At 59.4% G+C, this 12,695-nt stretch overlaps 2 protein-coding genes across 6 annotated transcripts in view; one reads left to right on the plus strand and one right to left on the minus strand.

Moving 5' to 3' along the window:
• Positions 1–1,732: 1,732 nt before the first annotated feature.
• On the plus strand, positions 1,733–10,318 carry Znf687 (zinc finger protein 687). Of its 2 annotated transcripts, XM_045138166.1 has the most exons (10): positions 1,752–1,869; positions 3,495–3,591; positions 4,982–7,091; positions 7,263–7,441; positions 7,737–7,913; positions 8,025–8,187; positions 8,335–8,664; positions 8,755–8,867; positions 9,024–9,168; positions 9,270–10,318. In XM_045138166.1, the coding sequence occupies exons 3-10, from the start codon at positions 4,998–5,000 to the stop codon at positions 9,762–9,764; spliced, it is 3,696 nt and encodes a 1,231-aa protein (XP_044994101.1). In that variant the 5' UTR covers positions 1,752–1,869; positions 3,495–3,591; positions 4,982–4,997; the 3' UTR covers positions 9,765–10,318. The 2 variants fall into 2 exon arrangements, with proteins under 2 accessions (XP_004667206.2, XP_044994101.1); XM_004667149.2 differs by lacking the exon at positions 3,495–3,591 and having other exon boundaries at positions 1,733–1,869.
• Positions 10,319–10,501: 183 nt separating this feature from the next.
• Pi4kb (phosphatidylinositol 4-kinase beta) overlaps positions 10,502–12,695 on the minus strand; it is a 34,279-nt gene continuing 32,085 nt past the window's right edge. For all 4 annotated transcript variants that reach the window (XM_045138169.1, XM_045138170.1, XM_045138167.1 and 1 more), the window contains 2 exons: positions 12,335–12,455; positions 10,502–11,324 (listed from right to left, as the gene is read on the minus strand). In XM_045138169.1, coding sequence (XP_044994104.1) covers positions 11,143–11,324; positions 12,335–12,455 — 303 coding nt within the window. In that variant the 3' untranslated portion in view covers positions 10,502–11,142. The remainder of the gene's footprint in view (positions 11,325–12,334; positions 12,456–12,695) is intronic.

The following is a 12,695-nucleotide window of genomic DNA, read 5'->3' on the forward strand; positions in this document are numbered from 1 at the left end:
CAAAGGAAGTCCAGATGCATGCACCGCCTGGGAAATCAAACTTGGTCCTTTCGCTTTGCAGGCAAGCGCTTTAACAGCTAAGCCATCTCTCCAGCTCTCAGTTTTTTTTATTTACAAGCAGTGAGAGAGAGAGGAGACAGAAGCCTCAGCAAACAAGCCCCAGATGCATGCTCCACTTTGAGCATCTTTACACGGATACTGGGGAATCCAACCAGGATCGTTAGGCTTTGCAGGCAAGTGCCTTAACGACTGAGCAGGATGCAGAGTGGTGCATGTATTTGAAGTTCGTTTGCCTTCGCAAGAGGCCCTGGCAGGCACCTTCCATGCCTTTCTCAGCTTGCAAATAAATAAATAAATAAATGCTACTCGATTTTAAATACCGCTCCCCCCCCCCCCAGTGTGTCTGTCAACTGGGTCTCAGTTAGCCCAAGTCAGCCGTGTATTAGCAGGTAGCAGACGGTGTGCATCGGGCTTTATGTGGGTACTGGGGAAATGAACTCGAGCTATCGGGCTTTGCAAACAGGTGCCTTTAGCCGCTGAGCCATCTCCCCAGCCCCCAAACAGTTTTAAAACAAAACAAAACCTTGCTGCCTGTGGTTGTGTGCACGGTAATCTGTAGAGGGGCTGGAGAGCCAGCCACGGAGCACGCTGAACCTGCAGGTGGGTACTGCGGTGTGATTGCAGATTTGAGGGTGGCAAAGCAATTTATTTCCCTAGCAACTCCTCCCCCTCGGCACGCCCCCCGTGGGCGGAGCAGCAAAGCGCGGGAAAGCTCAACCAGGGTCCACCCCGCTCCCCCCTCCTTCACCCCGCTACGCTCAGTGAAGGGGGCGGGAAAAAAATAAAAGAAAGTTCTTGGATGGGAAATAGATAATGGGATTTCCCCCCTCCCACCCCTCCGTGTTTATCAGTCTACCACCTTTAAGTTCCTCTGGACGTGGCCCAGGCCACGAAGCACTACCGACTAACATCATCCTCTCCCCCACTTCCGGTCCGCAAACGCATCCCAGCGCCCCACGTCCCGGTTCCGGTTTCTTCCACATTCGATCCCCACGACCGGGTCCAGCTCTACCGCAGAGGGAGGAGCTGCGGGGGTGACGCCTGCGCCCAGGAGCTCGGCCCACCCCACCCACCTCCAGGTTATAAAACAGTGGGAAGGATGCAAGGCGACGGCCCACCGGATGACGCCATGCTTGGGGGTGGGGATGCTGGTCCACCGGGTGACCGGCTGCCCCGCATCCTCGCGTCGCCTGCGCAGACGGCGGAGCCTCAACGTCCACGTTCCCCTCGCAGTGGACGGGGCTCCCCGGAGCATCCACGCACCCGGCTCAAGTTCTGCACATTTGCATGTGTGAATCACAGCTTCCAGCTACCCACGGCCAATAGGGATGAAGAGGTGGGAGGGGTGGGTGGACCCGAACCCAGTGCGTAAGCGGAGAATCCGGGCTGGGCTTCTTTTGGAGTGACAGCCGCGGCGGCCAATGGCGTTTGAGAAGGGAGTGGGTGGGACCTCCGAGGGTAGACCAATGGGGTGAGGTCTCTTCAGAGAGGTCCCGCCTCCCCTCGCCACCGTCGTCCAATGAAAACCGAGAGCACCCTGAGAGGCCAGTTCCTAACTGGGGGGTGGGGAGGGGCGCAGTGAAGTCAAGACCAACCCAGTGCACGGCAGGCCCGGCCTCCGGGCTTTGATCGACGGCCACTCCGGCCAATGGCGAGTATGGAAGCGGGCGGCCCAGACCCGGAGCGCAGACGGAGCTGGGGGACAGGGGAGGCCGAACCCGGGAGAAGCAGGAAGTAGCGGCGGCCGCGGCCGGAGCCCGGGGTACAGGTCGAGGGGGGTCCCGAACCCGCAATTGGGAACAGAAACAAGTAAGCGTGGCCGGGGGTGGGGGGGACGGAGGGTGTAAATACCCGCCCTTGGCTCCGCCCCCCGGGGGGGGCAGGTGGATGCCCCCGCCCCTCCCCCACCCGGCCAACTACCCCGGTCCTCCGCGCCGCCCCCCTGGGAACGCCGGGACCGCCGGCTTTCGTCCTGGAGTGGGTTGGGGGGAGTCGGGCGATGGTGGTGGGAAAACTCCCAGCCTGTTGAAAGCACAGCCCTTAGCGGGGTAGCCGTGGAAGGAAGGTTGGGGATCTCTGTGTACACCCCCCCCCACAGCCATCACCCTCTCTCCCCGCTAGGTCCTGGCGCCCTCCCCTTCCCCTCCATTAGCATTCAGAGGCAAATCGAAGTGCGGCCAAGGGGACTTGGGAGGCTGCGGGATGTCGCGACCTAAAATGGTGTCCGGGGGTGGGGGCGGGGGAGCTGGCCTGCATCCCGACCGGGCACCGGGAGGTGGTGGTGGCGGCGGCGGTGCTGCTGGAGGGGCTGGGCGGGCGCGGCGTGCGGACCCTTCCTCGAGTTCGCGTCCAGCCCCCTGCTCCCCCCACCCCCGGTCCCCGCCAGGCCCGCCGCGCAGCCTTCCAGCAGGCAGTCACTCGGGTCTCGAGTCCCGGGGAGTCGGTGCGGGGAGGAAGGAGGTCCGCGTGGGGAAGGACCCCGTGCAGAGCTAGCTGAGACTCGCTTGGGGACCGCCCCCCTCTCCCGGGTCCCCCGTCCCTCTCGCCATGCGCCACTCCCGCACTCCCTTTGGCGTCCCGGGGTGGGGTGGGGGGGGCTCCTGTGCGGCTGCTGCGCCTCCTAAAGGGCCTGGCCTGGTCCAAGGCCTGGCCTCCCGTGAAAGTGCATGAAGCTCTGCTCGCCTCAGTTTACCCTATACCTTTTTTTTTAAAAAAAAAAAAATTATTTAAAATGCATATCCTGTCCCCATGACCGCAAACCCCCGGACTAGCTCCCCCGGCGCCAGCACTTGGGCAGATGGTAAAGGACTTTAATTCCGCCCGCTGCCCAGCTTGGCCGCAACCTAATCACCCCCGGCCGGGCGCTGGCCCCTCGCTCGGCTCTGCGCAGCAGGCCTTGGGCCTGGGCAAAGGGCAGTGGAGCCCTCCTCACCTGATCCGGGTCTGTTCAACCTCTTAACTGGGAAGACCCTTTATTTGTTTTTATTTTTTGGCTTTTTGGGAAGCACAGAGGTGAAAAAGGGGCGCGGGAAAACGGTAGCCCCAGGGAACTGGTGCAGCGGCCAAAGAAAGGCCTGGGCTTCATAGTCCTGGATCCTCCTTGGCCTTGGGCAGCTTGGGCCCACCGTCTGCTCCAAGTGGTTGGTGGTTGGTTATTGGATGACCTCTGAGACACTGGCACTCCAGAGTGCAAGGTGGTCGGCTGAGAGAGAGGGAGGTTCGCCGGTGTTTTCTCATAGCCCCTGCTGCTAGCAGCCCACTTTGCTGGGAGCCTGAAGTGGGAAAGGGAACTGAGATGTCTCAATTGGAGGGAGGCAGGCCAAGGAAGGTCCTAGAGATTAATTTAAACCCAGAGTCTGCAAAATGAAGTGGTGTGTGTGTGTGTGTTGGTGGTGGGGGCAAGGTGCAAAGAGGACTCCCCTTTCTTCCTCTAGTTTGGTACCCCTGTCCCCCACCCCCACCCTGGTCCGTGCAATGCCATCCGCCACCTGCTGGGATTATCTCCAGTTACAGTCTGAAGGCTGGAAAGAGGTGAGAGAATTGGCCCTGGGCAGGGAACGTGTACAGGAACTGGTTGTGGGGGGGGGTAGACCGGGGTCTTCCACAGTCTCAGTGCTGGCCGCCTTACTTTGTGTCACCTAAGCCTTGTGGAACTTTTAAAACAACAACGAACACTGGGCGAGGCTTCCTAGCTACTGTTGCCCGAGAAGATTTGAGTTTGAGTCAGGGAATAGACTGGGGTGAGGAGCTCAGAGCAGCTATGATGTGGGAAGGAGCAGTTTTCCCCATCCTAGCGTCGTGCTGGGTAAAGCTTGTACCCTGGAGTTTTAGCCCCGAGAGAGCTAGACAGAGGAGGGAGGGCGCGCTCTGGGGACGGGAGGCCAGCGAGCAGGAGCAGCAGGTGTTTGTGACAGGAGAGGCTTGGCTGGGGCCCTTGTGACCATGCTCCTGTCACCATTTTCCCCCTGGCTTCTCTTTGTCTCTTCCTGCTCCTGTATGGTGGTCTTTCCATCATGATCGCCCAGAGTCCCATTTCCCCTTGCTGACATTGAGATCTCCAGGTGCCAGTGTTACAGATGCTCTACACATGACCCTACACGACCCTTCTGGCCCCAGCCAGTCTCTTTCTCTTCCTTCCCAGCCAGTGGATATGTTTCTTATTTGGTCCGGCTGTAATTCTCATGTTTATAGTTCTATTGTATTTTTAGTATTTATTTTATGAGAGAGAAAGAGAGAGAGAGGGAGGGAGACAGACAGAGAGAGAATGGGCATGCCAGTGCCTCTAGTCACTGCAAACAAACAAACTCCAGACACATGCACCACCATGTGCATCTGGCTTACATGGGTACAGGGGAATCGAACCTGGGTCCTTGGGCTTTGCAGGCAAGCGCCTTAACCTCTAAGTCATCTCCAGCCCTGCAATTTTATATTACTAGAATAACCTTGTGCCATATGGATTACTTGTCTGCTCTTCCCAACAGGACAAGTGAGACAATGAAGCATGGTAAAGCTCACCTTGAATAACTTAGGTCTCGGCTCTGGCACGGGTGCTTTGTGGAGGTGGCCTTTCAGACCCCCAGGAGGTCCACAAGGAATACTAACTGCTCCCATGCTGACTAAGCCTAGAGCATTGTGTCTCTTACTCCCCTTAGTGTTAGAATTGGTCAACAGGTTCTATGCCAAGCCCAGGAAGGGCTGAGCTGCTTTCAGCTAAGGTGCCTCCACCTCTGCCGCTCTGCTGTTTCTCTGAGAACCTCTTCTGCTTTCTCTCTAGTGTGGTTCCTGCACTCCCTGGTTCTGTGCCCGTGAACTGCAGGCTTCACAGTATGATGGGGGGCTCAATGCAGACCATCCCGAGGGAGGAGGCGCAGGGTGTCTTTCAGGGGCCTCAGTTTCTCCTTGCCCTCCTTGTTTTCTCCAGGTGTGGACCTGTCGTTATGGGGGATATGAAGACCCCTGATTTTGACGATCTTCTTGCTGCCTTTGATATCCCTGACATTGATGCCAACGAAGCCATTCACTCTGGGCCTGAAGAAAATGAGGGGCCAGGGGGCCAAGGAAAGCCAGAAGCCAGTGTGAGAGGTGACTCTGAAGAGGCAGCAGCATCTGGGGGTGACCCCACGGTTCCAGCCCAGGCCTCGGATGATGGCCTGCCACCACCGCCAGACACTTCCACAGTCAGCGTCATCGTCAAGAATACCGTGTGTCCTGAGGAGTCCGAGACCCTGGCTGGCGATTCAGGAGGGGAAGGAACTAAGCCCGAGGATGTAACTCAGGAAGGGCCGGTGGCACCTTGTTTGATGCAAAATGGATTTGGGGGCCCCGAGTCATCCCTTCCAGAAACCCCCCATTCTCCAGCTCCTGTAAGTGGGGGTGCTTGGAAGGAAAAATCCATGGAAGGCAAAGCTCCTTTGGACCTCTTTACTCACTTTGGGCCTGAGCCAGGAGAACACCCAGACCCCCTGCCGGCTCCAGAGCCCTCTTCCCCTCAGGGTGGAGCCATGACCCCACCTCCTTTCACCTCTCCCTTTGAGCTGGCCCCTGAAAACGGCCCAGCTCTGCTGCCTGCTGGTTCTCTTCCCCCAGTAGCAGCCTCGAAGCAGGGCAGCGGCAGCCCCCAGCAGGGCTCTCGTTCTAGCACCGAGGCCGTAAGCATCCCTGGCCGCAGCTCACCTCCCGCGATGGCTGGCATGCCCTTCTTCAAGCAGTCTCCAGAGCACCAGAGCCCTCCTGCCTCTCCTAAGGTGGCCAGCTGTAAGCCCCTGAAAGAAGAAGAGGGAACAGTGGACAAGTCTCCCCCCAGGAGCCCCCAAAGCCCCTCTAGTGGAGCCGAGGCTGCGGATGAGGACAGCAACGACTCTCCTACCTCCCACAGCTCCTCTAGGCCCCTCAAGGTGCGGATCAAGACCGTCAAAACGTCCTGCGGGAACATCACAAGGACAGTGACCCGCGTCCCCTCGGACTCTGATCCTCCTGTCGCCTTGGCTGAGGGGACCTTCCTGGCGGACACTAGCCTCCTGAAGCTGTCCCCTGTAACCCCAACCCCTGAGGGTCCAAAGGTGGTGAGTGTCCAGCTGGGTGACGGCACAAGGCTGAAAGGCACAGTGTTGCCTGTGGCCACCATCCAGAACGCCAGCACCGCCATGCTGATGGCGGCCAGTGTGGCCCGCCGAGCTGTAGTTCTGCCTGGGGGTGCTGCCAGCCCCAAGACTGTGAGTAAGAGCGTGTTAGGTCTGGTGCCTCAAGCCTTGCCCAAGGCTGAGGTGCGGGCAGGGCTGGGCACAGGGGGGCAGAAGGTGAATGGTGCCTCGGTGGTGATGGTACAGCCTTCTAAGCCTGCCATTGGGCCAGGCACAGCAGCAGGCGGCACGGTGATCTCCCGGACCCAGTCCAGCTTGGTGGAGGCCTTCAACAAGATCCTCAACAGCAAGAACCTGCTGCCTGCCTACAGACCGAACCTGAGCCCACCGGCCGAGGCCGGACTGGCCCTGCCTCCGACTGGCTACCGCTGCCTCGAGTGCGGGGACGCCTTCTCGCTGGAGAAGAGCCTGGCCCGGCACTACGACCGCAGGAGCATGCGCATCGAGGTCACCTGCAACCACTGTGTCCGCCGCCTGGTGTTCTTCAACAAGTGCAGTCTGCTCCTGCACGCGCGGGAGCACAAGGACAAGGGGCTTGTCATGCAGTGCTCACACCTGGTCATGCGGCCCGTGGCCCTTGACCAGATGGTGGGGCAGCCGGACATCACGCCCTTGCTGCCTGTGGCCGTCCCACCTGCCTGTGGACCTCTGGCCTTGCCTGTTCTGGGCAAGGCCGACAGTGACGGGGCCGTTACCTCCTCTGCCATCGCTACTACAGTTGCCACAGAGGCCCCCGTGCCACCGCTCACCACGGAGCCGCCCGCGGCCACGGCCACCTCTGTTTACACGTGCTTTCGCTGCCTGGAGTGCAAGGAGCAGTGCCGGGACAAGGCTGGCATGGCTGCCCACTTCCAGCAGCTGGGTCCCCCGGCACCCGGGTCCGCCAGCAATGTGAGTCACCTTTCGTAGCCCTTTTCTGGGGAGAGGACAGCCAGATGCTGTGGAGATAAGGATCCAGGAAGGTGCTGGGGACTTGGCTGGGTGAAGTCACGGGGGGTGTGTGGGGGGGGACTGGGCACTCTTCACTCCTCACCAGTTGACCTCATCTAACCCCCTTGACAGGTGTGCCCGTCCTGTCCCATGATGCTCCCCAACCGTTGCAGCTTCAGTGCCCACCAGCGCACACATAAGAACCGACCCCCCCACGTCTGTCCTGAGTGTGGCGGCAACTTCCTGCAAGCCAATTTCCAGGCCCATCTGCGAGAGGCCTGTCTGCATTTTTCTCGCCGTGTGGGATACAGGTGCCTCATGCCTCCCCCCCACGGCACTTTAAAGCCCTGTCTGAGCAGCAGCCTCTTAGGTGGCCCGTGACCCTCACGGGGAGCCCCCCTCCCCGAGGCCGAGATGGTGCTCCCTGCAGGGAGGGCGGGACCCGGGGGTCTTGAGGACTAGGCCCTCGTGGCTCCTTCCTTTCTTGCTTCACTGCCGACTCCCTTCACGGAGTCCACCCAGTCCACGAGAGTAAGTGTGGGGTGCAGAGGTAGGCACGGAGAGGCTCTGCCTCACTGCGGTGCCCCCTGCCACTTCTTCCCCAAGGTGCCCAAGTTGTGCGGTGGTGTTTGGGGGCGTGAACTCCATCAAGTCCCACATCCAGGCGTCACACTGCGAAGTTTTCCACAAGTGCCCCATCTGCCCGATGGCCTTCAAGTCTGCCCCCAGCGCCCATGCCCACCTCTACTCCCAACATCCCAGCTTCCTCACACAGCAAGCCAAGTGAGCCGCGAGGGGCCAGGGCCATGGGGAGGCGGTGGTGGGAGGGTGGGATGGGGGTGGGTGCATCTCCACCACCTCATCCTGATGTTTGCATTGTCCTCTCTGCTCCAGGCTCATCTACAAGTGCGCCATGTGTGACACAGTCTTCACTCATAAACCCCTCCTGTCTTCACACTTTGACCAGCACTTGCTGCCCCAGCGTGTCAGTGTCTTTAAGTGCCCATCTTGTCCCTTGCTCTTTGCCCAAAAAAGGACCATGCTGGAACATCTCAAGGTATACAGCCATGAGCGAAGGGATGGGTACTTAGTTGGTTGACCTGGGCTAGGCTTACTTAACACCCAGCACCACGAGGAGCAGGGAGAAAGAACTTTGGCAAAGCTGGCACCTCCCCCGTTTCTGCCATCCCCTTGTCTGTTACAGAGCACCCATCAGTCTGGACGTTTAGGGGAGGAGACTGCTGGGAAAGGGTCTGGTGGTGCCCTACTGACCCCCAAGACTGAGCCGGAAGAGGTGGCTGTGACTCAGGCAGAGGCTGCCCCTGCTGTGGAGGAGTCCTCTTCGTCTTCAGAAGAGGAGCTCCCCAGCTCCCCTGAGCCCCCCCGCCCAAGCAAACGGCCCCGCCGGGAACTGGGGAGCAAAGGCATCAAAGGTGGGGGTGGGGGGCCTGGGGGCTGGACCTGTGGCCTCTGTCACTCCTGGTTCCCTGAGCGGGATGAGTACGTGACTCACATGAAGAAGGAGCATGGCAAGGTTAGGGGGATCTTTGGGATTGGCCTGGGCGACCATGGGCATGGTGCCCTGGAGCCTGGCTCTCAAGTCTCCCCCACTCTGCTCTCGTAGTCAGTGAAGAAGTTTCCCTGTCGCCTGTGTGAGCGCTCCTTCTGCTCGGCCCCCAGCTTGAGACGCCACGTCAGGGTCAACCATGAGGGGATCAAGAGAGTTTACCCATGCAGGTAACGCCGGCTCCGCCCTCCCCTCTCAACCTGGAAGGTGCCCCCATCCAGAGTGCCGCACCTCCTGCCTCAAGCATGAGGAATTGGAAGGCCGAGGCCTGTCTGCTCGCCTTTGCCCATGCCCTGGTGCCATCCTGCCCACTCTGACCCTTTCAGGTATTGCACGGAGGGAAAGCGCACCTTCAGCAGTCGGCTGATCCTGGAGAAACACGTCCAGGTCCGGCATGGCCTGCCCCTGGGTGCCCAGTCCCCTCCTGGCCGAGGGAGTACCCTGACTCGAGGCCCTGGTACCAGAGCCCAGGTAGGCTGAAGCCCAGCCCATATTGGGATGGTGGGAGTGGGAGAGCTTGGGGTGGAGAGGGGTGAGGGAGAAGCACAGTCCCTCCACCTGCTTCTCTCCAGGGGCCAGGACGGAAGCGCCGCCAGTCTTCGGACTCCTGCAGTGAAGAGCCCGACAGTACCACACCGCCTGCCAAGTCCCCCAGGGGTGGCCCTGGCTCGGGGGTCCACGGTCCCCTGCGCTACAGGAGCAGCAGCTCAGCGGAACAAAGCCTCATGGTGGGGTTGAGGGTGGACGGTGGCACTCAGCAGTGCCTCGACTGTGGCTTGTGCTTTGCGTCCCCGGGCTCCCTGAGCAGGCACCGTTTCATTAGCCACAAGAAGAGACGCGGCGGGGGTAAAGCCAGTGCCCTGGGTCTGGGGGACGGGGTGGACGAGACCCTTCCCTCACGGTCTGATCCAGAGGGCGGAGATTCACCCCTGCCTGCTTCTGGAGGTCCACTGACATGTAAGGTCTGTGGCAAGAGCTGTGATAGCCCGCTCAACCTCAAGACCCACTTCCGAACCCACGGCATGGCGTTCATAAGGGCCCGGCAGGGAGGCAGTGGGGACAATTAGGCCCTGGGCATAGACTGACTGTCCTGTCCTCCCCAGACACCTGGGTTTCACTGCTGCTGCCACTTAGCCCATGGCTGGGGAGTTTAAACAGTCACCTCATTCCTCCCCCCAACCCTGGAAGCAGAGGCTGTTGAGAAATTCTAGTGATTTGCACCCCGCCCCCCACTCCTGCCTGAACCCACACTGATTCCGCTTCTGCTGCAGCTCCCGGTGCTCCTGGGTGGGAGGGCAGAACCCTGGTAATGGCTAGATGGCACCGGGCCCTGGGTGTACCCCTCTGCAGTTCCTTTAGGCACAGACCAGGATCTCCTCCTTGGGCCAGGCCCTGCTCTAGGACGCCCCTCATTGGCACTCAAGCCCCCCATCCCTGCAGTGCCTTCCATTTGTCTTTCCCCAGAAATCCGGGGGTGGGGGCTGGTGGGGATGGGTTCTGACAAGGGGGCTCTTCAGGGAGGAGAGGCCAGGCTCTCAGGAACCCTGTGCTGTGGTGGTAACGCTGACAGTGGGAGGAGGAGGAGAATCCAGACCATTAAAAATTTGTGGTTTAATCCCTATTCGGGCCTTTCTTTGCAATGTCACGTGGACAGTGGCTGCACGCACAGGGGAGCGAGAACTGGAAAGCCTTTCTCTGGGAGAGGTGGCATTGGCCTGGACAGACAAGCACTTCTTTAAGCTTCTGCTGTGTGGTGCCTTTTGTATCTTAAGATACCCCCAACAAAACTTAGACAAGACACAGGTGGCTAACTAAGGACTTTATTTCAAACAAAAATTAAAAATAAAAAATTGAGAGCTATTTCCCTGGGTGTGAGGAAGGGACTGGGTGAGGAATTCCCCGTGGCTAGGCCAATATCCTCCTCACACGGAGGGACAGACTGTGGGGATTCTCCTCTGTGCCCGGGCAAGGAGCCACAGCAAGTGCGGGAGCCCGTGGAGAGCCCATGTGTCGGGAAACCTGGTCTGTCTGGAGGTCAGTCCCTGCCAGGGGTAGAGTTGGGCAGCAGCATGGCCAAAGGCCAAAGAGGATCAAATCCCAAGTACCAAGAACCCATTCTCTCCCCAGAAAGGAATGAAGGATGGCCTGTGGAACGAGCCCCCAGCTCTGCTCATGTGTGTCACCTCTTTTCTGGAGGACAGGGAGTCCTGGAGTCTGTCAGGTGGTAATACTGACATAGGGGTGGGGGAGCCCCAGCAAGTCTAGACCCCATGGCTGGTTCTCCTGCCCCTGGCAAGCTCTGGTGGTTACCACATGATCCTTTGTATTTCTTGCCTTCCGTTTCCTTGGGTAGATGGTTGGGTAGGTGGGGTTTGGGGGTTGCTCAGGTAAGGATCCTCCGAGGGAGGTTACCCGCAGTTCCACCTCGCGGGTCTGAGAAGGGTGTCACATGATGCCATTGGTGAGGTACTGGAAGCCGTCGTAGAGTTTGGTGGTGATGGAGCGCATGCTGCCGTCCACCATCTGTTCCACCAGCAGCTGGAGCTGCTCCTCGGTCATGCTCATGTGGAACCTCTCTTTGAGGTTGCGAATGGTACTGGAGCCGTGGAAGCACGGGAGCTGAGAGCCTGTGGGGGTGGGGGAAGCAGCAGTGGTTGAGGGTCTTGAAGGAGCAGGAAGATCAGCAGCGACACACACAAGGTCTTCTAATGTACCCTTCCCTCCCCACCTCAGGGTCCCTGATGTATGGATGCAATTCTGCTTGTGCAGAGAAAGTTACTGCTGAGCAGCTCTGTCTCAAGCCCATCCTTGCCCCACACTCCTCAGCCCCTCTGTAGGTGAAGGTATGTGGGCAGAGGAGGGAAGGGTCAGCCCACACTACCTCCCCCTGTAAGGGCTGAGGGAGCCCAGGGAAGCTGGGGAGAGGCTCTGGGAGTGGGCCCTGCACTTATCTGGTTGCAGGCCTTGCCTATGCTAGGTCTGACACTCACAGATGACCTGGGCCACCGTCACCACGGGGCCAGACAGGGATGCTCTTGAGCAGCGGCAACAACCTGTGAGGCAGGGGCGAGGACGGGGAGGACACTGGCAGCTTAGGCCTGGTAGAGAGCTGGAGCCTCGAGGGGAGGGGAGGGGATCCTGGGAAAAGACTAGATGTTGAGGGAATGGGGAGCAGCACACTGGGAAAAGGGAAGAGACAAGAGGGAACACCCAGCAGAACAGGTGGGGAGTGGAAAAGGGGTGGATGAGGCCAGAGCAGTCAGAGGTCAGAACTGTGAGCCGTGGAGGGAGATTAGAAAGAGCCAAGGGCCGGGCGTGGTGGCATATGCCTTTAATCCCAGCACTCCGGAGGCAGAGGTAGGATTGTCACGAGTTTGAGGCCACCTGAGACTCTATAGTGAATTCCAGGTCAGCATGGGCTAGAGTGAGATCCTTCCTCGAAAAGCCAAAAAAAAAGAAAGAGCTGAGAGCTGTGATAGGACTCCTCTGCTGAGAAAGAATGTCCTGATGCAGAAATGTACTGGATCAGAGCCAAAAGCCCCGTGGAGATCCCCACCCCACCTGTCTTGAGGAGGGACCAACTTCCTAGAAGTCCCAAGCTGCGGGCACCCTGGGCCCTGGACTCTCCCCAGCGCACCTTGCTGCATGATCTCCACGATCTGCACCACCTTGTCCATGTGCTTCCGAGCGGCGATCAGCCCTTGAAGCATCAGCATCTTGTAGTAGTTGAACATGTCTCCATTCAGGCCACCCATTACCTGGGAAGCAAGGAGAGGTGTGTGCACAAGGGAATTCAGGGAGGGGAGGAGGCGTCCCTGTTCTATGAGCCTCTAGAACTCTCCTCAAGGAGATCGTGTAAATCTCCCAAGTCATAAAGAAGGAAGCTCCCTCCCGCAGAATCCTGCCGCACTCTTAGCTGCCATTTTCTTCTGTGCCCCCTGAGGTTGGGCGAGCCCATCCGCTGCCCTACCATGGCAGAGGAAGAGCAGTGATGCTGA

Source organism: Jaculus jaculus, chromosome 19, assembly GCF_020740685.1.
Source record: "Jaculus jaculus isolate mJacJac1 chromosome 19, mJacJac1.mat.Y.cur, whole genome shotgun sequence".
Classification (NCBI taxonomy): Eukaryota; Metazoa; Chordata; class Mammalia; order Rodentia; family Dipodidae; genus Jaculus; species Jaculus jaculus.

Bases quoted from the DNA above. Each gene is read 5' to 3' on its own strand.
- Znf687 (XM_004667149.2), top strand. From the start codon at position 4,998: ATGGGGGATATGAAGACCCCTGATTTTGACGATCTTCTTGCTGCCTTT. The intron at 7,092-7,262 runs GTGAGTCACCTT...CCCCCTTGACAG, and splicing joins CACCCGGGTCCGCCAGCAAT to GTGTGCCCGTCCTGTCCCAT. The intron at 9,169-9,269 runs GTAGGCTGAAGC...GCTTCTCTCCAG, and splicing joins GCCCTGGTACCAGAGCCCAG to GGGCCAGGACGGAAGCGCCG.